The sequence below is a fragment of the Centruroides vittatus genome, unplaced genomic scaffold, assembly GCF_030686945.1.
Source record: "Centruroides vittatus isolate TY-2023 unplaced genomic scaffold, ASM3068694v2 contig_134, whole genome shotgun sequence".
NCBI classification, from domain to species: Eukaryota; Metazoa; Arthropoda; class Arachnida; order Scorpiones; family Buthidae; genus Centruroides; species Centruroides vittatus.
Genome location: NW_027120852.1, coordinates 1,085,812 through 1,112,365, shown reverse-complemented (window position 1 = coordinate 1,112,365; position 26,554 = coordinate 1,085,812). Strand labels below are relative to the sequence as shown.

General features: G+C 31.2%; 2 protein-coding genes across 3 annotated transcripts in view; one reads left to right on the top strand and one right to left on the bottom strand.

Annotated features, from left to right (window-relative positions):
- LOC136990731 (histone deacetylase 8-like) overlaps positions 1-23,462 on the bottom strand; it is a 44,267-nt gene extending 20,805 nt beyond the window's left edge. The window contains exons 1-7 of one of the 2 annotated variants that reach the window (XM_067289157.1): positions 23,188-23,462; positions 17,930-18,125; positions 17,691-17,832; positions 17,498-17,610; positions 17,354-17,431; positions 14,226-14,334; positions 854-1,026 (exon numbers count right to left, since the gene is read on the bottom strand). In XM_067289157.1, the coding sequence (XP_067145258.1) occupies positions 854-1,026; positions 14,226-14,334; positions 17,354-17,431; positions 17,498-17,610; positions 17,691-17,832; positions 17,930-17,951 (637 nt within the window). In that variant the 5' untranslated portion in view covers positions 17,952-18,125; positions 23,188-23,462. The remainder of the gene's footprint in view (positions 1-853; positions 1,027-14,225; positions 14,335-17,353; positions 17,432-17,497; positions 17,611-17,690; positions 17,833-17,929; positions 18,126-23,187) is intronic. The other variant, XM_067289156.1, reaches the window with a different exon arrangement.
- A 59-nt stretch (positions 23,463-23,521) lies between these two features.
- mRpS25 (mitochondrial ribosomal protein S25) lies at positions 23,522-26,554 on the top strand. The gene is made up of 4 exons (XM_067289183.1): positions 23,522-23,658; positions 24,065-24,171; positions 26,144-26,231; positions 26,295-26,554. The coding sequence occupies exons 1-4, from the start codon at positions 23,522-23,524 to the stop codon at positions 26,464-26,466; spliced, it is 504 nt and encodes a 167-aa protein (XP_067145284.1). The 3' UTR covers positions 26,467-26,554.

The following is a 26,554-nucleotide window of genomic DNA, read 5'->3' as shown; positions in this document are numbered from 1 at the left end:
AAGATTATGTAAAGGGTACCATAATTTAAAGAAAATCAAATTTTTCACTTAATAAAATAAATCTGTTCAGACATCTGGCAACTCCACATTACACAGTCACAACTATTAACTTATACTGTTCTAATGTACTAATAAACATAACTATAACCACTGGTAACTGGTAACATAAGTTGTGTTTATGCCGGTTGGAAGTTTTTTGATGTTTCGTTCTATTTTTTGAATATGCATTCAATTTTATTTTCATTCCATCTAATCTGATAATGTCCATTTAAAGCAGAGGAAAATGTTTGTTTTCATTAACATTTATCTGTTTTCTGCTGTTTATAGGTGTGTAATCGTGTTCATTAACTCTGCATTATGAAATTAAATAATTTATGCTGCCACTGAGTGTGACAATAATTAAATTTTTGGAGTTTCGAGATTCATTATATTATTGGATTAGCTTGATTTTGATTAATATGTCAATTTCATGGAATGAATTAACCATGGTAATTGAGGTATTACCAAGCATAAAGTCAGACAAATGTCTGTACTGTTTTAGGCATCTGAGCCATTCAGAAAACCCAAGTCTCTGAATGGACTAGATTATCAGGACATTTTCCTGATTAGTCAGATATGGATATATTGAATCCAGTCTCTCACTATCAGTTTCCTGATTGTATTTTAATTAATCATGATATAAATAACATACAAAAAACAGATATTTTAACCAACTTGATTATAATTGAAATAATAATGATGGTTAATGAATAATAAAAACAAATCGTAAGTTTCTTTATATAAATGCAATTTTATTTATAAATTTTCTCAAAACAAATGTAATTTGAGAATGGTATATATAGATTTGACTTACCACCACCTAATACTAATAATGGTAATTTCCAAGATAATAATAATTTCAGGCAATTTCCAATTCCTAAATTTGTCAAATTAAATGATTCCATGGGATCGTTGCTCAGAGTATCGACGCCGCACTGACACACGATCGCATCCGGCCGAAATTTCTCGTAAACTTTAGTCAAAATTCTGCCAATTATATCCAACATTATAATTTAAAGTAAGGTAAGTTTTCGTTTAAAAAAATTAACAGTAAGTCATACAACAATTTATTATTAAATTTTAAAAAATTTAATAGTTTAAATATAGTAAGTCAATTATTGAATTGTAATTTGAACGGATCATTTTTCAACGTCAATTACACCGAAAGTTTGTTAAATTTCATAATAAATATAAATATCCTGAAATTTTTTATCGAAACACTGATATTTTAATTTATTAAAGCAAGTATCGAGGAAAAATGTAGAAGCACTCAAATTTCATAATATGAGATACAACTAGCCATTATGTAATAAAAAATCTCATTTTTAAGATATATTCAGATTCAAATCTACAGTTCTTTGAATATAGAGAGGCATTTTGGAATAAGATCTATAGTAAACTTTTAGAAAGTAATTTTATTCACATTAACAGAAAATATTTTAAAAATTATAATTAGATGATTTTGCAAATAATTAAGACATATGTCAAAATTAACAAACATATTCAAACACTAATTATCAAAGAGTAAAATGGCTTCGTTGATTTCCATTGTGCACTGACCTGTTTTTAACTTACTATGCAAAATGATCAGAAGACTAAGATAAACTAAGTGATGGCCTTGTCATTCTGAGAGAGATATTCAAGCATAGATCACATCTTCAGAAATTTTTATAAAAGTAATCTAGCCAGATATATCGGGTATTGTTCCTTATCAAGTAGCAAACTCACTATGCGAAAGCTGTAATAACCACGAGTAAAGACATACTAGTTCCAATAAGATGGAAAAAGTATATTACACAGAACGTTGCTAAATAATTTGAGTATTTTTCTATAATTTTAAACAGTTTAATAAGTTTTTAAAAACTCATTTAACAGCTGTAGATATAAAATATGATAACAGAAAGCTAAATTAATGCTTAAGCTTTTAATTTGTCTAGAAAATTACTTTCTTCTAACGATTAAATTATTTATCGTCGTCTTTCGACGAGTTCGAAAAACCGTTTCGACGTCGACTGCATTAGACCATACCGTATCGAAGAAACGGGAAGTTCAAAGCAGTTGAGCGACTAGAAATTTAAGACTTCGACCGCTTCGATACCGATACCTCTCGAAACCCCACGTTGTTATTAAAGCATATTTTCTCTTCCGGTTGGCTAGATTTATGGGATCGAAGTAGTCGATTCAACGCATTGAAATGGTCCAAATTCCTTTATCTGTAACTCGGCAAAGCTATCCACAGGTTGTTGCATTAACCTCTTCCTCTTCTTTTGACATTCCATGCATTCCTTGATTTGACACGCTTTCTTGTCGAACTCGGGGATGTAATAATTCTCGCTCGTGATAGCTTTATTGAATTGCTTTGAAAATGGTCAAATTGGATCAAAAAATGCGATAAGTAAATTTTTAGAGAGACACACAGTGGTGGACAAAACTTTAAGATAAGCAAAAATTCCACCTAAACAAATAACTTAATTAAAATTATTAGCTCATAAGCTTTAAAAAAGTAAATTAATAGATTTTTACAGTAATGAAAGAATAATGTTGGAAAATTCTTCCAAAAAGTAAAAAACCAGATATTAATTCATATGCCTTTATATCCTTATTTTCTACAGTTTGTTATATGTCTGTTATTTGTGTAAATGTCTACTAGAACAGACCTTATTAATAGGACTTATTGTACTGGTGTTTGGTTTATGCAATTGAGGAAATCTTATTTGGAGAAAAACAAACAATCTTTATTATTCACCTGGTATTTCACCTGTACACACTTTATTTGTGTTTCAGACCTTCGAGTCCCTCTTCGGCAGGTTTACAAAAACACGGTGCTAAAAACAAAATTTACAACAATACAATATATTAAGAGTACCGACAATAATATATAGATTTTAGCACGACTTACAATTTCTCTTTTGTTAATTACTTCGATATGTAAATAAATACACAGAAGAATTTCTATCGTAATACCACAATACCCGTATAAAGTTAAAACAAGCATTTATAAAATTATAATGTTTAAAAGGTTTAAAAGTATTTTTTTACTCACATAACTGTGCTTGCAACAGCAAACAACGAATAACATTTTTACTTAGCTTACTTCCTTTATAAACATTCTGGTCTATTACTCCTGTTATCGATAATATGTTCCACGATTGGTGGATTTCTCTACCTGAGTTATTATTTATTCTATTGTTTTGTCTTTTTACGTACACATGTTCGTATAACTGTCTTTTAAAATTATTTCTTTCCTTTTTCTTTATTTTAATCGTATCTAAAGCTATTTCACATCCTTCTTTATTACAATGTTCTGCTACCGCCGAATTTGCATAATTTCCTTTTATGGCTCTGATACGTTCCTTTACACATATTTTTAATTTTGCTTTTGTTTCTCCTATACATGTTCTTCTTTGTCCACAACTGCAATCAAATGAATATATTACCTCTTTTTCTTCTGTTTCCATTTTTTTATTCATTCTATAATTTAAATATTTTTTGGTTGAGTCTATTTTTTCTGATATTAAGTTTATTTTATTAGCCAATATTTTCTTAACCCTTTCAAATAATTTTGATATATATATTTTACAAAATTTTTTCTCCCTGTATATCAATAGCTATCTTCTGTATCCATTTATTTAGCAGTGTCTTCGGGTAATCATTTAATACGAACATTTTTATTATTTGCTCTATTTCCGTTTTTTTTATTTTCTAATTCGCTTGTCCTATTTTTTATTTTATCTGTATACATTTTAAATATATTAAATTTCATAGTTTTAGGTACATTTGACTTATAATTGAAGACCTTAGGTATCTGCATAGGCTTAATATTATTTTGTTTTTCTGTTTCTAATTGAAACTGGATATTTGCTTTAATTTGGTTTCCTTGTTCTAGTATTAACTCCTCATTCGCTTTTTTACTGTCAAAAATAATAATACAGTCATCCACATACCTATTGTAAAATTTGACTCCATATATATTTCTAATCTTTTCATCAATCTGTATTATAAATATTTCTGCCAATCTTGGACCTATGCATGTTCCCGTCGATATTCCATCAGTTCGAGTGTAATATCTTTCGTCGAAATGGAAATAATTATTTTCTACTACCAATAAGCATAATTTAATTAGCCAATGTGGGACATTTATTCTTAATAACAAATGTTTGATATCTTCTTTAGTTTTACTAGGATACATACTTTTTATATCTAATGACAGTAATTTCTCGTTGTTATTAATAATTATTTTATCGTTTTTTAATCTGTTTAACAATTCGTCTACATTTTTAAGGTTATATTTTGATATTTCTAATAAATTTAACTTATTTTTAAAAATTTTTATAAATTATAATAAATGTAGTTTTTAACATCTATTAAAGGTCTATACTTAACTGGTTCCTGATGTTTTTTCACTCTGATATTAAATTTTGGTGTTCTGTTATCTTCTGTTTTGACTTTTTTAATGTCTTCATCCATTATTACTTACTATTCCATTACTTATTACTATTCCAATTTTTCTAATTCCATGTCCATTAATTTCAATGTTTGCTGTTGCAGGCAAAGTTATGTGAGTAAAAAATATTTTTAAACCTTTTAAACATTATAATTTTATAAATGCTTGTTTTAACTTTATACGGGTATTGTGGTATTACGATAGGAATTCTTCTGTGTATTTATTTACATATCGAAGTAATTAACAAAAGAGAAATTGTAAGTCGCACTAAAATCTATATATTATTGTCGGATACTCTTAATATATTATATTTTTGTAAATTTTGTTTTTACCGCCGTGTTTTTGTAAACCTGCCGAAGAGGGACCCGAAAGTCTGAAACACAAATAAAGTGTGTACAGGTGAAACACCAGATGAATAATAAAGATTGTTTGTTTTTCTCCGAATAAGATTTCCTCAATTGCATAAACCAAACACCAGTACAATAAGTCCTATTAATAAGATCTGTCCTAGTAGACATTTATATAACAAACTGTACAAAACCAGGTAATTTATGTTGGCAAAACTTTAAATACAACTGAAAAAATAACTTCAAATTTTCATATATTTGCGTAAAAAAATCATCTGTCACATACATGAAAAGGTTAAAACTGGCAGAGAAAAAACAAGGACAAATTGATATTTTATGGCCACAGTTACAAAAGTATCATGCTGTAGCTATCCAAATAGGAAGAAGTCACACTGTTTTGTACAACTATATTAACAAAAAGATGATAAATACAATGACAAAAGACCTTCTGAGTTTAATGCAAGAGATAAGAGGCAAATTTTGAGGGTTGCAGGCAAGTGTGGCATTAGCATCAAAAATTGTAAATAAATTAGAGTTAAATGTTCCACCCTATACAGGTATACCTCGCCTTACGTCAGCAATTGGTTCCAGGAGAGGCGACGTAAGTCGAATTCACTTGTGTAGTTATGACATAAGTCGAAACTACGGTGGAAAATGCCAATAACAAGCACTTAAAGACCGCTAAATAAGACGACGACACAGAAACACACATTTTTGTGTTTCGTTCTCTAGGATTTATGATGATTATATTAACATTTACTGTAAATGTATATATTTTAATATGATTTTATGCGCTTTTAACGCTTTTCTAGTGATATTACGACTTCGATATTTGTGGCGGACGGATGTAAAGTCGAATAAAATGACTTAAACTCGATTTTTATTTTTCCGTATACTTTTTTGACAAACGACGTATAATCGAGAACGACGTAACTCGAGGTATACCTGTTCAAAGAGTCATAAAATCATCAGGACAACTTAAAAGAAAGAAATTGAAAAGAAAACCTCCCCTAACTAAATAACATTAAACTGCAAGCTTGACTTATTCTTGAGATCACATGCCCTAGGATATAGAATGACAACAGTTCAATTAAATTTTCACCAAACTCCAAATAATAATCATTTTGTTTTGAGTTGTTATAACTTTAACAGCATACCGACAATTAAATATCAAACTGTTATTTGAAAATAACTATACAAATATAATTTGAATAGTAACATTCTGAAATGGAAATTAAATGAACAAAATAATGAACTGCTTTGCATCTGTAAACTGAGATAAACAATAAGAAGTATGAATAATATCAACAAAAAACTAAATAAAAGACTTAAAGAATTAGTTTATTAGAGTTGGTCAATTGATTTTGTAACATACAATATTACTACACTAAATTATTTGACCAGTAATAAACTCTCCCCAACTATACGCAACACCGAAATGAATAGTAAAAAAAATGAACATTTGAGCTGATGTTACTGAAAGTAAAAACTTTGGGATAAAATAAGAACACTAAACACTCACCAAACCAGAAAATCCAACAGTGTTCTTGATATTAATATTACAGTACACCAGTTCTCAGTTGTTACTACAGTGGTACCTCCTACTTCAAATGATTAGCTTTGAATGCTTCTGAGTTCAAACACTAAATTTGACAAAAATACACACAGCAAAAAAATGCACTTGAAGTATAAATGCAGTATGTTGTGTGCATAAATCATCTCTCAGTCTCACATTACACTCATGTTTTCAGTGCTTTTTTTGCTTCATTTTTTGTGTGTTATTTGTCAATTTTCAATAATTTCTTGTTGCAATTTTTCTTTGTCAACAGCTTTTGGGTAACCCGTATATTTTGCATCCTTTAGTTCAAAATTTTCCAAACAGAACTTTTTAAAGCACATTTGACATGTTCAAAGTTTAAGAGCATATTCCTATTCATATTATGAATTTCTTTTCATGGTTGTATGGCATTATGTCCTTTCTGAAACTCATAAAGCATAATAATATGTATGATATGCATTTTATCTGAAGACATTTCAACTGATTCTATTCAAACAAAATGTGAAGTTTAAAATAAGCTTCTAAATAAAAAATACAATTTTACATTAGCAATAATGTGTTAAATTTTGCAACTGTTATAATTAAATCACACATTTATGTTAAGCAATAACAGTTCTTAAAAATATGCAAAAACTTTCTGTTCAACTCAATATAAACTTTAAGTATTAAGCATGGCATGCGAGAAGTGTGTGGAAGCAACAAAGTCTAAGATGAAGGTTGTAATATCTATGATTGAGATGGAAAAGGAACTTATTGAAAATCATGAAAGTGGTACACATGTGGCAGATCTGGTGACCATGTTTATGATCCAAAGTTGACAATGTGCAACCAATAAATGCAATTTTCATTTTATTTACAGTATTTACATATTTTATTTATTGTTTTTGTGTTTTCATTAATTAGGGCATTTCATTGTGTTATTTTTACCTTAAATTATGAGTATTTGAGGTTTTAATTTGATTGAAAGAAGTATTGTTTACAATCTGGGAATGAATTCATTCACTTTCCATTGTTTTTTATGAGGAAAATTGATTTGGACTTTAAATGATTTGGAGTTCAAAAAGCTTCCTGGAATGAATTAAATTCAAAGTAAGAGGCATGACCGTATAAGAACGCTAAAATTATAAAACTGTTTAGCAAAGGTTTTCAATCAATCAATCAAGAAGCTTCTTCAGATAGAACAACAATTAAAATTGGAACATATTTTGAGAATCTAAAAGGTAGGATCATGGTAAAAAGAATTTTAAATGAGTATTATGCAGAGAGGAGGAAAAAAAAAATGTTTCCATTTGTTATTCAGTTTATCAATATTGATGTTACAAAGCTTTTGTATTAGAATTTCTAAGAATTCTCTTGCAAAAATTAGGGTTCTGTTGGTAATGATTAAGTAATAAGTTGGAATACAGTCCCAGTATGAAAAAACAATCTTCCATTACTAATAGTTTAACTAATTCTGTATCACCCTTGTGTTTTCTAATTCTTTTCTATAAAATATGAACATAGTACCAATGTAAAAAGTAGTATTTATACCAGAACTTATATTTTATATACTACTGGTTTTTGTAAAGATGTTGAAGGTGTCTGTCATTGCAAAATAGAGTAGGTAATGATGGTAAAGTGCTTATGACAATATTTGAGCCAAATTTTTGGCACGTCTTATTTTACATGAATAGATGCCAAAGAATGATAAAGGATAGGAAGAGAATTTGAATTTTTGCAATAAGTGAGAAAAGGTGAGTAATAAAACTGGATAATTTTGAATTTGGCATTCATTAGTTCATTGTACAGCTGCTTTGTTTTGGTCTCTATGACATGTCACATATTGCCAGTTCCATAACGTTTTTTATTTTTCTTCATTTAATTTACACCCTAAATATTACATTATACATGGTATTCAATATTTTAAGAAGATTAATAATAATCAAAAAATTCTATTTTAGAAGTATATTAATTTGTATCTGTTAAATACAATTTTGTTTTTAACTTTCTCGTGATCCCTCGACCTCTCGGCCGCATGTTACCAATTTTAATATCGTAATTAATGGCCGAAGGAGCAGTCGTTGCCTATCCCTCTAGGATTAGTCATCAAAATTTTCCTGTGTCGGTGTCAATCATACTCTATCGGATTTTCGTGTTACCCTCAACTGTGCCTAGAACTTTCCCGATCCAGATCTGTCCCAAACAATCCAAATCGGGACAACTTCAAGACTTAGACATCAGAGTCCCCACGAAATCCAAATCAAGAAGCATCACCATCAATGCAGGTATTTCCCAACTCGCAAACAATTGTAAACTCTCTCTCACGACTGCTAGAAAGATAGGCTAAGTCGATATAACACAATATATATATTGTATATTGTATCATGCACTCCTTTTCATTGAAATTAAACAGTTATTTAGTCGTTAACTTTAGTGTCTGAATACTTCACTTCTGTCGGGCTGTCTCTCGGTCTCAATCCAAAACCCAATCACTTACTCACGCAGCCACTCGCGTGGCCTACTCTAAACCCAACTAAACTCGCCGTCACGGCTCCCATCAACCAAGACATGGTAGTGTCAGTCCCGACAAGGTATCAAAGATGTGCCGATCCTCCGTTCACACGTACTACCTTTTAAATCAGTGCTACAATTCATATGTTACAAAAAAGAATTAGAGAACATAAGGGTTACAACAGAATTAGTTAAGCTGTTAGTAACAGAAGGCTGTTTTTCGGATTGGGACTGTATCCAACTTATTGCTTATTATCACCAAAAATAACCCCAATTTTTGCAAAAGAATTCTTAGAAATTCTAAAACAAAAGCTTTGTAACATCAATATTGGTAAACTGAGTAATATATGGAAACTTTTTTTCCTCCCCTCCACATAATATTTCTTATTTTTAAAATTTTTTTCCTATCATAATCCAATCTTTTACACTCTCTTGAAACTTTCTTCATTTTCAAATATGTTCCATTTAAAAATCCTTGTTCTTCTGCCTGACAAAAGGGGCTTGATTGATAAAACAAAAAACATTTCTATAGTTTAAGGAGATAAAATAACAACACTGAAAGTTATTATTTTCAGTAGCATCAACTCAAGTGTTCATTTTCATAATTTGTTTATAGTTTCCAGTGTGTGCCTACCACTAATTATATAAGCAAGATCAATCTAAAATGGAATTAATCTGTGTGTGAGTAAGTTAATGTTTAAAAAATAATAATAATAATAATAATAATCATAAAATAGAAAAAAATTTGGGGTGTTGCTCGTTTGTCTCTGTCGATCCATTCATCTCACCTAGTTTGTCATTGTCTTCATTTGCTTTTTGTGCTGTCTGTCTAGCTGTACGTAGTATTAAGATTCACGACTGCACTCAGTTTTATTAGTGTTAAGTAGATATATGTTTTCCTACTAACAGCCACTTGGTACTAAGGTTTCTCATTTCCCGGTCTTTTGCTTGTCCCGGGATTCCGGGATAAAAGTGAACTGTTTCCCGGGATCCCGGGAAATCTCGGGACAAAATTAATTACTTTTAAGATATACAAAATATCTTAAAATCAAATGATATAATTATTTTTTTGTTTTTTAAAGTAATTTAATATGTTCTGTAACCTCCAAAAGCATATTAATAATGCTATGTAAGTTATAATATATTAAAAATTCCCTTTGAATTATGTAGAAATTTTCACAAATAGAAAAAAATTTATTAAAGTTTGCTGGAAACTGCATACAACAACAAAAATGTCTTTGAATTGAATTGAAAATTTAAAAAAATGAACTTAGATCAAGCTTCGAACTTAGAAGGTAATTTTTGTTTTTTTTAAATAAAATATAATACAAAATATTGTAAATTTTTATGAGATTTTAAAAAGCAAAGATGGTCGATACTCCCATCACTCGATCTAATTCTTATTTTAGTAACGAAAAGTCTTGCTACCGAGAATATCTTTTCCAATTCAATTGATGTGATTGGAATCGTGTTTAATGCATTTAAAAGAAGACAAATATGTGTTTTTCACCTGTATCCTGAAAGATTTCTAGTTTGTTTTAAAGATTGTAACACTTCTTTTGTTCTTTTGTTTTCTCAGTATTCTTGATTTGTCTACCTCGACTGCTTTAATAGAAACTGGGGTTGGCAAATTTATTTTTTATTTTTGAAATAAAACAATAATACACGTTTTATTTAGAAACCTTTGTTTTCTTCTGTTTTAAAACAGTTTTATATTACGTTATAAAATACTGTTTTAAAACAATGTTTTAAATTTTTTAAAAAACGTTTTATTACATAAATTTAGTAAATAAACTTTTTCTGACTTGTGAGCTAAATACGAGCATGGGGATGGGAAATTTTTTCACTGTCATGGGTCATAAAAGCACGTGACACGCCAACTTTTATCAATAAGAGATTTCCCGACCACATGCCAGGACTGTTAGCAATACAGCTAATGTATTGTAATATTACGTGGATGGTAAAAGACTATTATTATTGTCGTTACTTGTTAAGTAAAAAATGAGTGCAGGAAGAAGGCTTGATAATATCTGGAACCAGTACAAACTAATTTGTGGAAATCCAGGAAAACCGGCATATAGGGTGTAATGAAAAATATGTAGGAAAGAAATGGCTGGATTAGTCGCTCGTATGAGAAAACATATTGAAGATAACCACCTACAAGATGATATACAGGAATTGCAACAGCTGGGTGAGTATTTTGAACCATTATAAGTTTTAATTTTTTCTATAGCTTGCTATAAAGTTTTACCTGGGTCATAATTCAATTTGTACCTATATAGATATTCTTAAGTTCTGTCCTCTCGGACAATTTACATAGCGTTACGAAAAAAACGGTCTTTTTCCAAAAATGTATGGGCTAGTACGTATACATCGTTATCTATGACCTACGAAAATTTTATTAATTACTTTTGCCGCGAAAGTTTTATATAACGTTTTATTAATTAGCATATTAATTGCCTCATTGTTTTTTATGAGAGTTTTTTAAATCAAATTAATTAAATCATTCTAAACTTTTATAGGACCATTTTGACTTCAATAAAATTTAAAAAAATACTATTGGATGATTTTTATGACATCAGCCGGTGTTTTTTGTTTTTTATCCAGCAGAATTTTTTATATATACCTTTTTCAGTTTCTTCCCTATTTTAATATAACACAAAATTTCTGATTTTTATGCTACTGTCAACTGGTTGGTAAACAATGTAGACTGCACGTGTGAATTTTCACGCCTGTCAAATGAAAGAATAACAATCCCTGCAGCTATATTTATCAAATAAAAGCATTTTTTGGTTATTTTAAATTTTTCATATAGTTTTTCTATAAAAACTCGTTTTTTAAGGGTATTTATTCCCCGGCAATTATTTCGGCTGTCAGATTCGCTTTTACGTGGAAATAATTATTTAATATAAAAAAATGAATAGATTAAAAATTTTCCAAGCAGAAATTAATTAGGCCTTGGAAACTGAAGTCAATAGTATACAATTATATATCGTAAACATTGTGAACTGAACATACAGAAGTGTGTAAATTATTAGACTCGTGCATTAAAGTGTATTATTTTTGGTTCTTATCCTAAAGTGTATCATTTTATATTGCACTTGTCTGACTTGAGTCTAATAATTTTCACACGTCTGTATGCAGTAGTAATTTTAAAAACATACACCTAATTAGTAATTAATTTATTGTTTCTATATTTATTATTTAGATTAGCAGGAGTCAGAAAGTCAGGAGCCTGAGTCTGAGACGAGTGGGAAGCGCTCCAACACCACTTCTGGCTCCACTAGTGGCGCTGGCACTGCATCCCAAAGCAAAGTAAAATTGGAACGCATTGATTCATTTATTGTGAAAACGTCAACTAATCAAAAAATGCAATTGGATCTCCAATGCGCAAAATTTATATATGTCACCAATTCAGCCTTTACTCGTGTAGAACACCCCAAATTTATAAAATTTTGTCAGATGTTGCCACTTGGATATGATCCTGCACACAGAAAGGAAATTGGGGGACCCTTGCTGGATACTGTACACAATTCCATTGAGAATGAATCAGCTGATGAGTTAAAGGATATTACAGTCTGTATGGCTATTGATGGGTGGAGTAATATCCATAATGAACCAGTGTTTTGTGTCTGTATGACTGATCCTAATAGAACAGTTCATTTGATTGACTCAGTTGATACAGGCGCAGAAAAGCACACATCAGACCACTTAGAAATTATTGCAACTGCAGCAATAAAAAAAATGCAATCAAAAGTATGGCTGTAAAGTAAGAAGCCTGGTAAGTGACAATGCAAGCAATATGAAAAAAATGAGAGAAACATTAGCAATGACAGAAAATTTAGATATTGTCATTTATGGATGCTCTGCTCATATTTTAAACTTACTGGCTCAAGATATCAACATTAAAAGGGTTAAAGTTTTCATTCACCTAAACAACACTACTGAGTGTTATACATTTCTGAAAATAAGAAATTCTTCAAGCTGAAGAAGCCACTGTTGTCAATCCTGTTTTGGTTTTGTACATGCAAATCTTAAAAATGCCATTTCGTAAAGAAACATTTAAAAATGCTGTATTTTATATTAAATAAAACATTCTGTACATTCTTGAGTCTTACACTGAAGTTTTTCTGATTTATTTTTATATTTTACTACTCGTAGACCCCAGTGTTTTATTTCCCCAAAAAAACCATGTTTTAAATGTCTGATGCCTATGTTTTAAAACATTTTTTTAAAATCATGCCAACCCTGATAGAAACATCATAACCCAATAATTTGGCAGTTCGTTTGTCTTTAATAATCAGATTATGAAGAAAAACTTCATACTTGCAGACTTCGTACTCGTTCGTATCCTTGCCCAATTTGCACAACCTGGCGATATGCAGTTATTCAAGCTACTGGGCATGGTTAAAAGTTAAGACAACATAATCACAATTATTCCACATATTACAGGTTCTGACAAGTAAAGAATTTTTATAGTCCTGCCACAAATAAGCTACGTATTGATTATTGACCATTTGTGACATACCATAATGAGCAAAAATTTAAAAAACTAATAAGTAGGTTTAAAATTAATAAATACAAATTTATTCTGACAGTTTATGAGTTAATTATACTTTCTATTTGCAAAATTTCCTCAACCTTAACGTAAAGTAAGAAAAAAGTGAATTTTTAAGAAATTTGCAGGATTTCCCGGGATAAGAAAAATTTCCCGGGTTAAAAAACAACTGGGATCCCATTTGAGAAACCCTACTTGGTACTAACTTCTACACTTAGCTATTCGTGGCAGCACTCAATTATTGGTGTTCACTACACTCTGGTTTCCTTTTAGACCCTTTGGGGGACTACGACCTTGCAGCTTAAACTGCATGCCAACATCAAACATAGAGGGTACTGTAGCTTTATGTACACCGTTCAGAGGGATCCTACCTTTCTCTACTGTCTATTTCCTCTCCCTCCTTCCCCTTACCCTCTTTTCTGCTAGCTAAACACTTTGTGTACGGCAGATGTCTTTCTTGTATGTATGTATATATGCGAGATATAAGAAATAAGGTTAAAACTCAAATTACTCATGAAAAGTTAGATCAGACTCAAATCTAAATTATTCCAAGATGTAAATAATACCATGCAACCAATGTGTAAGAATATGTTTAATTTAATTTGTTTAAGTTTCATAAATTTTTAATATAGCAAAAAAAAAAAATAATTTGAAAATTTCAAAATCTAATAAGAGAACTAATAACTTTCACAATGCAACAGATACATAATCTGTGTTTTCTCATAAATCAAATTGAAATACAACAGCAAGTCAATTTATACAATTATAGAATATTTAAATTAATTTTACCTTGTGCTAATATTGCAGAATTTAGAATCTGTAATTCCATCATGAAGAGGCACATTCACACTATAATATCTTCCTTTACCGCAACCAACATTAGTAATAGCACCTGTACCTGAATACAAAAAAAAATTATTTTTTTAAAATAAAATTAATTCATTTTATTCACTTAATGATGTAAAGTACTATTTTTTTAGTAGCTTAGGAAACCGACTATAATTACGGTCGGTAAAACTTCCGTTAACCTAACGGGTACTTTACGCGGATTCGAGATTAGTTTGCCAGGCCTGGGCTTTTAAGCGTGCACCGAAAAATTAGTAATAATAACGATAAATACCAAGTCAAATCAAAAGTTCAAATATATTTAATTAATAACTAGAACGTACTACGTACAAATGTCAATAATTCCAAACAAAATTTATTAACGAAAATCAACAAGTCAACCCGACAATAAACTTAGCTACTTAGCTTAACTTAATAGTAATTCCCCTTTGAAATTCGACAAATCAAATACTTAGAAACTATGAACAAAATCTCTTACTAATTAAACGTCTATCCGTCACCTCACTATACGAAGAAAACTATTTCCTCAATCCTTTCGATATCGTCAAATCGTCAATTGAACTCCTCTTTAACACCTTGGATCGTCCAATTATCAATCTGGACTTCTATCAGAAAATACTTCGCTTTCGAATTAACCTCGCTCTCACAGTCGCCTCGATTTGGAAATCACCTCGGTTTGGAAATCACCTCTCCTTCTTCGGTTAACGTACGGGTTTTATACTGTGAGGTGACGTCACACTTGAGCTGGGTTACTCCCCTTATTTACATACTTAGTTGCTAACATTAACTTTCTTTTCTGGCAGCTTTAAGTTTCCGACAAAGCTTATAAACCGTTTACAAAATATTTATCATAATTTTCTGGGATGTTTAAGACGGTTTATCAAGTATTTCTCTACTAGTGATTGTGGGGACTCCCCCTTCCATTTTTTTTTCTGCGGACTGTTACTTTCGCTGGGCAGCGCAAGTGCGCAAGATGTTTCCTATGGCGCTTATTTCTCCGTGAGTTGTTTTATCTTCATTTTTCATTACTAACAAGAGAGTGGTGGGGAACCTTCGTCCTAAATAAACATAAACCCCAAACAAAAGATAATAAAACGGAAATAATAATAAAATAAAAATAACGTTCGGACTTAGTTCCTTACAATGAGCTATTGAATAATCTTTATTTTCTTCTTTTTGAATTTGCTTAAATACAATAATTCTAGTTTTCAAGTAAGGCAATATAATTTCATCAAATACTGTCCATTATTGTAATGGGAACAATGGCCAATAAACTTATAAATTGCTTGAAAACTTCATATCTATAAAGATATATGTAGAAGTTGCAACTGAAAATAAACATGCAAGTTCACTTACAGAATAATTTATCTGCTGCCATTTTGCTCAATAACTGTTCACTCTTGACAATGAAAAAGGTGCAAAATGATCCAAAAAGTACTTATTGTGACCCATTACAAAAGCTAGGTATCAATGAAAACCTGATCTAGGAATTGTAATTAAACATGTAATAACTTCAAATCTCTAGGTACATATCCTGTACTTGCTCACAGTGTGATGTTCAGTAGTACTATAACACTACAGAATGCCACACTTTCATTAGTTAGATACATAAGTTATCCTATTGTAGACAGAGAACAAATTTTTTCAAATAAAAAGTAGTCATTGACTTTTTCCGACCGAGAAGATAATTTTTAGAAAGTGTATTTGCTCATAATGTCTTCAAATACATAAAGAACAGATAGATACAACTTTCTTCTTTATATATAAAACAGAATTAGATAAAGATATTTTCAAATATAACAAAACCATTTGAATTACTGTTTATCCAGTCATCACAACTGTCACCTGTGACTTCTAAAGAAGTCAGATTGAAGTACAGGTTGTATTGTATTTTCAGAAATTTTCATAAATGGTTTGAACTAAATATGTTCATCTCTCCAATTGTTTCCAAATACACAGAAGGAAGAAATTTTCAGAGCTTAAAGAGTTAAGAAATACTCTGCAACTGAAGATAAGTCTATCATCCTAAATGCATTCTACATAATGTGACCATTTAAAGAACTTAATTTGTCCATCTCTGTAAAATACGTTTCTGTATAAGTCCTTAATTTATCAAATTATATAATTTAAAAAACAACAATTAAAGGAGAAGAAACTTCAAGAAAAACATTGAGAAACTAATAGAATTATACTACAAAAGCTTGTCTAAAAATTTAGATAAATTAATAAATGAGAATGACATAAATGTTGATCCTGAAGAAATGTTAGTAGTACTTCAGTACTAAATGTCAAAATTTTATTGCAACATTAAACTCTCTGCTCTTAGATTAAATTTAAAATTCCTTTGTGTAGAGATTTGTGAAACATTAAATTAAAAGAAAATTGGAGAATGTATGGTGTAGACCTACTACTAGAACTAATTGCATGACATGCAAAGAAAGGCAAAAAAAGAAGCTGAAATTAGAAAACTTTTATGAATAAATTTGTACATACAAATATTAAAAAGTTTTATGTTAACTTATGTATATAAATATTGAAAAATAGAACTTTTCAATATTTTTATACATAAGTTAACATAAAACTTTTTAATTTAATATTTATGTGTACTAATTTAATAATTTACTTTTTACTTAACTTGAAAATAATGCATAAGTGCTGACTAGAAAGTAGTATGTTCTCAAGAATACTCTGTAGAACAATTAAAAACACCAACTGGGATATTTGACTATAAATAAAAAAAAGAACTATAAAGACACTAAATATTCAAAATTACATGATATTCATATGCACTGTTGTTTGTATACATTTAAATGAAACAGAAATTAATTCATATACCAGATGATGTTTTATGAATTTTTCAATATGAAGACCAGTACATGAACATTAAAATATACCACAATTTTTTTTCTTTACCTGAAAGTTCAACTCACAACAGGATCAATCAGCATTAGGGAAGAAGAGACTGCAACTACTTAATGCTATGCAGTTTTTTAATGCTTAAATATATTAAAATATTTTAAACTTAAAATAGTTAAAATTATAAAACTTGAAAATATAAGTTAGTAACATACCAGGAAAGAAACCTTCACCATATTTATGGAAAGATACAACCATTACTTTCTTTGTAAAGGCAAATGCATCTTCTACACCTAAATAAAAGTTTCATAGATATAAAGCACAATTAAACACATTAATAAAAATATTAAGATACATACCATCACCATGATGCAGATCAAAATCTATGTAGAGTACTTTGTCAAATTTTGAACGTAGCTCTAAAATGGCAAGTACGGGATCATTAATATAGCAAAATCCTGCAGCTTCATCTCTAAAGTAGAAATTATTTATTAAAACATTAGATTAAGCGTCATTTCTTTTTTAATACATAAACAAACGCAATAAATTTACTTTTTAGCATGATGCCAACCACCTTCCCAATTAATGGCAATAGTACAAGTACCGTTCAGTAATGCACGAGCTGCAGTCAAAGTCCCACCAGCCTGCCAAGTCACCATGGTATAGTGTTTGTTTACCACAGGGCAGTCATAATCTTTAAATGATGAAATTCACATTTTAAAGTTTGTAAAATAATTAAAAATTTTCTTATCTCTATTACTTTGAACTGCTTAATTTCACTATTAGTTTACCTAATCCAAATTGTTCACACATATTCAACAAGTCTTCCTTCTCTAAGTCACTAATGTCTTCTATTCTCTTCAAAAATTCTACATATTCTTCCGTATGAAAGGATTTTAATTCTTCTTCTGTTGCTTGACACGGTTTCAAAATAGTAATCGACTCCAACAGACGATAAGCTTTAATCAATTCGTGCACTACGTAAGCCTGAAAATCAAAATTTATTTTTAAACTTTATTTTGTATTTAGAAAATAAATAGAATAGAAAGTCAAATGCAAAGCAGTTTGCACTCTATATTAAGTCACACCTTCCACAATATTTCCAGCAAAAACAATTTAATAAAACTTAAAGAAACTGATGTTTTTGACTACATTAAGTTTTATTAACTGGTTTCTGTGGGAAATAGTGTGGAAAGTATGACTTAATATTTGTAAATTTCAGCTCAGAATGTAGAGAATTGAGCTTTCACTCTTCTCTTGAATCACTAAGTTGACATTATGTAGGATAGATGTTACTAGAAGTTTATGGTTATGATTCTAAAAGGTTTCAAAACAATATACATATCTGTTACGAGAAAAACAGGAACTGCTAAGAAAACTCAAATAATTTTCAATGTTTTAGTCTATAGCATTCAATATAGTTCATACTGGCATGCAAATGTTGTGTAAAACCTTACTGGACAGCATGTATTTTAAAAAGGCTACTGAGAAGTTGTAGTGGAGTTGTTTGCAAGCTGATAAATGCAACAAATGTTCTTAACTTGATAAAATGCCTCAATAAAAGCTGCTTTCTGAAGATCTAAGAAGACAAATCTTTATTGAAGAAAAAAGAGAGTCAAAGATACCTTCAAATAACCAAACAATTGAAATGCCCAAATCTTAAAGTTCAGTCAATTGTACAATACACTAAATGAACTGAAAATCTAAAATGACATACAGGAAGGAAACATATTGTATCAGTACAGTCATAAAAACCAGAATTTAACTGATCTGGTAACTTGGGCTAAGTGTGTCTGAGGTACAAAGATATACCAAAAGAATAGGCTATGGTTTCTATCATGCTAAAGAAAAATTATTTCTTACTGCAGTAAACAAATGCTGTCATCTTATTTGGACAAAAGGTATTAGAAAGTGATTTGTGAAGATGCGGAAATAAATATTATGGTCAGATAGACTATGTATGAAATGATACATATAAGATTATCTAAATGTGAAACGAGGCTAATAACCCAGATTGTTTTGCACGAGTGATGAAAAATCCCACTTCTACAACACATCCAACAGCCATAAGTGAATGGGTTAAATTATCGGGTTTCGTTGGTGTGTATTTGTTAATCCAACTTCTGTTAGTGTCTGAGCTGCATGTCAGTAAATGGTGTAGGGAAACTATTACAGTTGAACTGTGATGGTACTATTGTACATTGACTGCATTGGCACCCTTGAAACCTGTTTACAGCCATTTAAGTTAGTTTTGTTCTCCAGAATGTCCTATACCTTCCAACAAGACAAAGCCAGACCCCACATTGCCAAGATAATACAGGCTTGGTTTTTAGTTAGTATGAATATGAACATTAACTTAAAACCAAGTTTAAGTTTTGTTCTAGCAGGCTATGGCAGAATATGATGCCATAGCCTGCTAGAACACAATCAACAATGTTTGACTATATTTAAAGAGTTCAATGTTATGCTGACTCACATAATCTTGAAGTGTCAACAACTTCAAACCTTTATGACAGAAGAACAGAACAGAATTCCATCAAAAAAAGTGCATGGATTAGTAGACCCAATGCCTCATAGAATTGCTGAATTAATTAAAATCATAGAAAACTAATGAAATATCATTTTGGTATTAACTTAGAGTACAAACATTTTTTGTTCTGTAGATTTCTAATTTGAAACCAATTAATGTTTATGGGTACTTAGAATACATGCTGAAAAATAAAACTTATAGCTAATGTTAACTGTCTTCCTACTGTATTATTGCCTCCATTTTTACATTACTACTTATCTTTGTTAGCCTAATATTAGCAATATGTGCAATGATACAAACCCCTTTTGTGTTTGACTTGTATTCAAAATATGTATGAAATATCTATACTTTCTTCAAGCTAAGAATTAACTTTAAAGAATTAAGAACATTTAAGTAAGTCAAAGCACTGAAAAATATATTTATTTATTTACTTATTTTAGTTACATTAAAAAAAGTCTGATCGAGATAAATGATTTCAATCCCTCGTGTAACCAATAACAATAAAAATATATAAATGAGCTACGTTAGAACACATTAAAACAATTGAAAAAATGAAAAACTTTAAATGTTATAAAGAATACACTTACAAGTATTTTTAAATATAAAATTTTCATAAAGTATGCTTTCAAGGTTAATCATATTTTATGAAATACAATTAAAAAAAAAAAAAAAATACAATCTTTGAAAACAATCTAAAACAAGGTGTAAAAATGTATACAGGATTGTGCATATTTCACTTTGGTGATTTTAGTCGAAACCAATCAGACTGTACATAACCGTTAAAATATTTTATATATAAAAGCTGATCAAAATACTTAACACATTCTGTAAAAAAAAAATTTATCATTTGAAATTAAAGAAAAAAATACATTTAAATAATTTCTTTCTGCATAGTGAATATGATAATTCATTAAAAACACCAATATTTCCATGGAAATACATATCCATTCATCATAAATCTTGCAGGGATTGCAAGATTATATATATATATATATTTATATTTCTGTCTATCAACAGTGGTCATGTAACCTTCAATCAGCAGCAACTGCAATGTAGAAGTTACACTGTTCAAAAATTGTGCAATTCCATATTAAAACACCAGCTTGAAGATGTCTTTTTTAAAAAAATGAATGAAAACATTTGCTTTTCAAGTGAGTATTTTGCTGGTTATTTTTTTTGATAATTGAGTTAGAAGTTTTATCGAGATTTCAATAAATATTTAAGCTGTGTGCATTCTATGACATTTTATATGATCTTGGAGATCTGGATTATTTTAATATACGGCTGTTGTATAGATTGCACCGTATGGAATTTCGGGACTTTGAGTATACAGTGGTGCCTCGTATAACGTACGCCTCGAATAACGAACGCTGCGAACAACAGACTTTCTGTTTGGCCGTTACGTGACTTGAGCAACGGACTGGCTGTGAACAACGGACTTTCTGGCATAATTGGTGAGTGCTTCGTGAATGTGTTCTTTAATAGCGGTCGTTCTGCGTCTCCGCTACTACGGGAGTGCGCTGCTGTTTGTAGACATTTAGGAACGACGGTGAAAGAAAAAAAAATGGTAGCGCCTGCACTATCGATAATATCGTGATGGAGGAATCTATAATTCTAAAATATGAGCTTTTAAAAGCAAAAGAAGGGTCCCAGTTGTAAAATTTAACCATAAAATGGATTATTTGTTGAAAGAACATTCAAAATAGACACGAAAAAAATTTAAATGTCGGCTACCATTCGAAAAAAATTCGTAAAGACACATCACCGCGTGCGCAACTCGCGCTTTCACAATTTCTAAATTTTCGTTCATGAACCACATAATGGACCCAGAAATGAAACTATCTGAAGCCATGGAGGATGCCATGTTGCTTTCCACCGTAAACTACTGCTACGAGCGGCTGTTTTTGCCGTTTGACGGTGCGCACTCCCGCCGGAATTTAGGAACGCGTTCTGCAGGAATTTTTAAACGGATGTCGCTCGCGCAGAGTTACGCGGAGGAATAAAAGAACGCACCCCACGTTCATTTTTTTAATGATACAGTACGATTATTTTATGCTGCGGAACGAATTAGATGTTTTAACATGTATTTCTATGGGAAAATGCGTTTCGTATAACGAACGTTTCACTTAACGGACGTGCACCTGGAACGGATTAAGTACGTTATATGAGGCACCACTGTACAGTGGAACCTCGGTATACGTCTGCTTTAGAATACGTCCAATTCGGAATACGTCCCGTTTGGACAAAACAAATTTTGCTCGGTATACGACTTAATTCAATTACACGCACCATCTACGAACAAGTAACACTATCGGTGTACTAGACCAGACTCGTTTGTGGTCCCACGGTTTATAACTTTGTTAAATTTCTTCTGATTTTAATTTGTAAGTAAAATTTTATTATTTTTATTGATGATGAATTGCAAAAAGACAAATGAAAAGCAACAGAAAACTAAAAAAATGACTAGAATCACAATGGAACCGAAAAAAGAGATTGTTAAGAAATACGAAGGTGACACGGGCGTTCGAGGTTTAACTGTTCCGAGAACGACGACATCTACAATCGTGAAAAATAAAGACATTATTAAATCTGCTAACGTGGCAAAAGGGATTTAATCAACTTCTAAACGGATTATTAGTATTAAGGAGAGTTTGGTTTGATTTGATTTTGATTTAATGATTTAAATAATATAATACAATATACTGTAATAACTTTAAAAATCTATAATAAAATTTATTTTTTTATTAATGTGCTCAAACAGTGCTTAAATTATTTTACAACCCTATTAATATATCATATCGAGAGGGTTTTTTTTACACGAGAACGGATTAATCAATTTTACATTGCTACTTATGGGAAAGGTCGGTTTGGTATACGTCCTATTCGGTATAAGTCCAAACGTCGGGAACGGATTAAGGTCGTATACCGAGGTTCCACCGTATACGTTAACTCGGGACCGAGACGAGTTCGACGATACCCTACTTTTGGACCGGAAACGAAAAATAAGAAAGCTATCGTATTTACGGTTTCTTTCCTTTCGCAATGCATTCTACTCCATTTTAGAGTTTTCCACTAGGTGGCATTTGACCGTTCGTGTTCCCGACGGACTTCTCTCGGAGGGGAGCTGCCGGCAGGCCGCCCGGCGCTTAACGTCTCTAGTTATCGATTTATTCCAAATATCGAAAGAATAATTTAATCCATTCCCTACGAAACATTCCGTCAACACAAATTGGCAAATCAAAGACTAACGTACCAGTACGTACACGTATTAGTGCATAATATCGAAAAATTATTAACACACGATATACTGATTGTAAGTAAGTAACCTGTGTATATATGTAGAGGTGATGCCACTCGTACATATTTTTTATATACTGTATTTATTTTGAGTACATTTGTCGAATACTTAATAAATGTATCTTAATTCTATTATTTTAAGATAAACTGTACGCATTTAAACTAATTAAAGTAATTGGTGGCATTTTGCCATTTATGTAAACCAATAGAAACAAACCTTACATAAGTATGAAATTGACGAGAGAAATAGAAGACTTACTCGACCTTCCACTCTGGGCAATCTGTTCATTTCTCTTAAGTAATCATTGTCATAAACAAAACACACTTTCCTTTCGTTTTCCATTTACTTTATATTGTCCGAAACACACTAAAAACAAATTACGAAACGATAAAACCAAACAAATATCATTTGATATAACTCGGACGCCCATTCAATTTCGAAAAATACCGCACTGGAAGCGGGTCACGTGATTGCTTGTGGGTCACGTGTCTTCCGAGCACGTTGTCCGAGGCTGGAGGCACTCGGTTACCGCGGAAGCGTTAAAGTAGGCAAAAAATGCCTTTCAAAATAGGACCCGCGCCCATCAGGCGCACTTTACAGTATTTACAAAAAGGAAGATTAGTTTTTAAAGATCGAGTTAAGATATTTAGTATTAATTTCAATGCCGACGGCGATCTTCACCGAGGTGCCAGGTGAGAGAATAAGTGCATTTTTGTCTTTATATTAAGTCTTTTATTTCGCTAGAATGGATCTAACCGACATATTATTTATTGTATAATGATTTTAGTTACATTCGATAAAATCGAAATTTCCTTTTTACTAGCCGGCGCCATCTTGGCACTCATCGCTTCGCCTGCTGATTTATAAAATTATCATTCCTACTTTGTTTGATTTTATTTATTATTATTATTTCTTCATTTATCGTCGTAATTTGTCGCAGTACGCGGCAAAATTTATATAATGTTATATAAAAAATACATCCTGATATAGGTTAGGATAAGTTGAAAGATAGTATAGTGGAACAATAACTGTCCCCGAGACTATTTTCTTCCAGTTAATTGAAATAACGTACAGTACATTTAAATATTTCTATTGCAGGGATTTTGTTTTTTGGCATTTGGCCCAACTACAGTATAAGAATCCTAACATTCAAGTGGTGGTTCTTAATGAGATGACACCCAATCCTTTTATTAGGTGTTGGTTTGGTAAGTTTTTATCTTTTCCTTAATGTGTTATACAAATTGCGTGAATGCCGTGACTTATACCCTATTTACCGAGTGTCGACGACGTCCGTTCTCGAGAGCCGTCTTCCCGTGGGTCGCGTACCGTACGTCCGATATAAAGTTTGTTAATTTTGACCCTAACGAATCGAGAGGTGGTGTGCCGTCCGCGGAACCCGCGAAAGCGCCGCTTCCCTTATATTTTATAAAATATAAATGTGTTGTGCAATTATTTTCCTACTTTAACGTGCTTTGAATTAATTAAAATGAATACAGTATTTTTTAACAGCATTATGTATCTTATTACAAATTTCTATACTATGTCTGAAAAAAAATGACGAGATTGCTATCGTATATTTGAATATACGATAGAATACTAACGACGGAAGAGCCGTGTCGTCGAATACGGGATGGCTTCCGTGGCAAAAATATTTGAATCGCGTAAAGCGGTCTGTTACGCGCCTCCTCTTTACGGAGCGCCGACCCGGCGCGGTTTGGTTCGTGCGTGCTACGCACAAAAATATCGTATTGTGCTTTCGACGGTTCCGTCCGTGGCCGGCACGGCTTCCCCGTCGTCGAATGCCGCCGCACGCCACCGGAATCGAGTTGTTTCCTTCGAAGAACGAGCCGTGGTTTGTTGGTTCGTTCGTTTATTTCTGTCGATGCAAATCTGATATATTTTGGAAAAGCAAAGCTACCGTAAACTGCAATATTACCATTATTAAAAAGAAATATAAGGTTTTGTTATTAGTCCTTTTAACATTCAGTTCCACTAAACTAAAACTGCTAAACAATTCCAGGACCCTTTTAAAAACCTGTAAGGTTTCTTGAATTGTTTAGTATTTTTCGTTTATTCGGAATACAGTGGGCGATCGGACGAACACTTTCACGAAAGATTTTTATGTTCCGACGACAAACGCGTTTTCGGATAACGAATACCTCGCAGAACAAACACGAAAAGAAGTGATGATGCGTTTAAGATTTGTGAAACTATATTTTAATAACATCTATATGTAGTTTATGGAAAGAGACGTAACCTTTTTTGCAGTTAATTTCTGTTCTCTGAATTTTTGTAAATGCTTTTCTGAACTTTGTATTTAAATAAACTGATATTATTATGGGGCCTAAAGAAAGAGGAATGTCAAGAACTGTATTCATTATAGAAACTAAACGAGAGATAATAGCCAAGATAGAGAGTTGGCAGAATGTATCTGATATGGTAGGCAGATGACTTATGACTTCAACAGGTCTACAGTAGATACAATCTTAGCTAAGAAAGATATAAGGAAAAAGACTCGAGCAGATAAAGGAGTAACAAAAATCGGAGAAACAAAGTTGTGCCATCTATGAAAAATGGAGAGATTGCTTTTAGTTTGTTATTCATTCTCTCTCTCTCTCTCTCTCTCCTCAATCAATGGTTGGTGGGCAAACATGAATGTATGTAGTCTTATAGCTTCTCTCTTCACTTAGCTAGCTGTTTTATCTGTTGGTAGTCTTTTCCATAATAGACTAATAATAGAGATAAACTTAGCTCAGTCTTGTTAGTCTATCATGGTAACGTTAAGTATTTGGATGAAAATACCAGAAAAAGTCTTGCGGCACTTTCGGGAAATATTGCATTCTGATACTTTATATGGCACCGAGTACGATTGCATTTGGGAAGATGTGAACATTAAATCAGTGTTGATTAGCATAGTTTTAGTTACTAAGACTAAAATTAAAACTACACACATATAATAAGTAAAACATTAGTGTTGATTTCAGAAGACAAGGCAAATGAAGACATTTCTGATTTTGCTACCACAGAATACAGTGATTCATTACTTTACTTGTCAACAGATCAGTATTTATTGCATTATTTTTAATAGACATTTCGAGACAAATTAATCTACGGATGGGCATGTAGAAATTAAGGCGTCTCGATTCAAGTAAATATGATATCTTATAAATTTTTCAGAGGACTTAAAAGATGTCGTCGTGGATATAGAAGGAAAGACAAAAGACGAAATCTTGAACCACTTAATAAGAATTTTAGGCAAATCCGAGTAAGTTTATTATTAAAAATAAACAAAAATTTGTATTTCTGGTAATTCTGATCTCTATTTCAGTGACATTCTGGCTGAAGAAGAAAAGCAGAAAGAGAAGAAAGACAATCCTGCCAACTTTGGAAGAGGATGCGACAGGCACTGCATGTGTGAGATTCCGGGTCAGGTTCCCTGTCCAGGTGTCGTCGTTCTCCCAAAACACATGCGAGGAAAATTTAGAAATTTGGAAGAGTGAATGTTTTTAAATCAAATTTGTATAGTAATGTAATGTAAAAAGTGAAATAATTACATCACAAATAAATACAGTTTTTTTTAAAATCCTA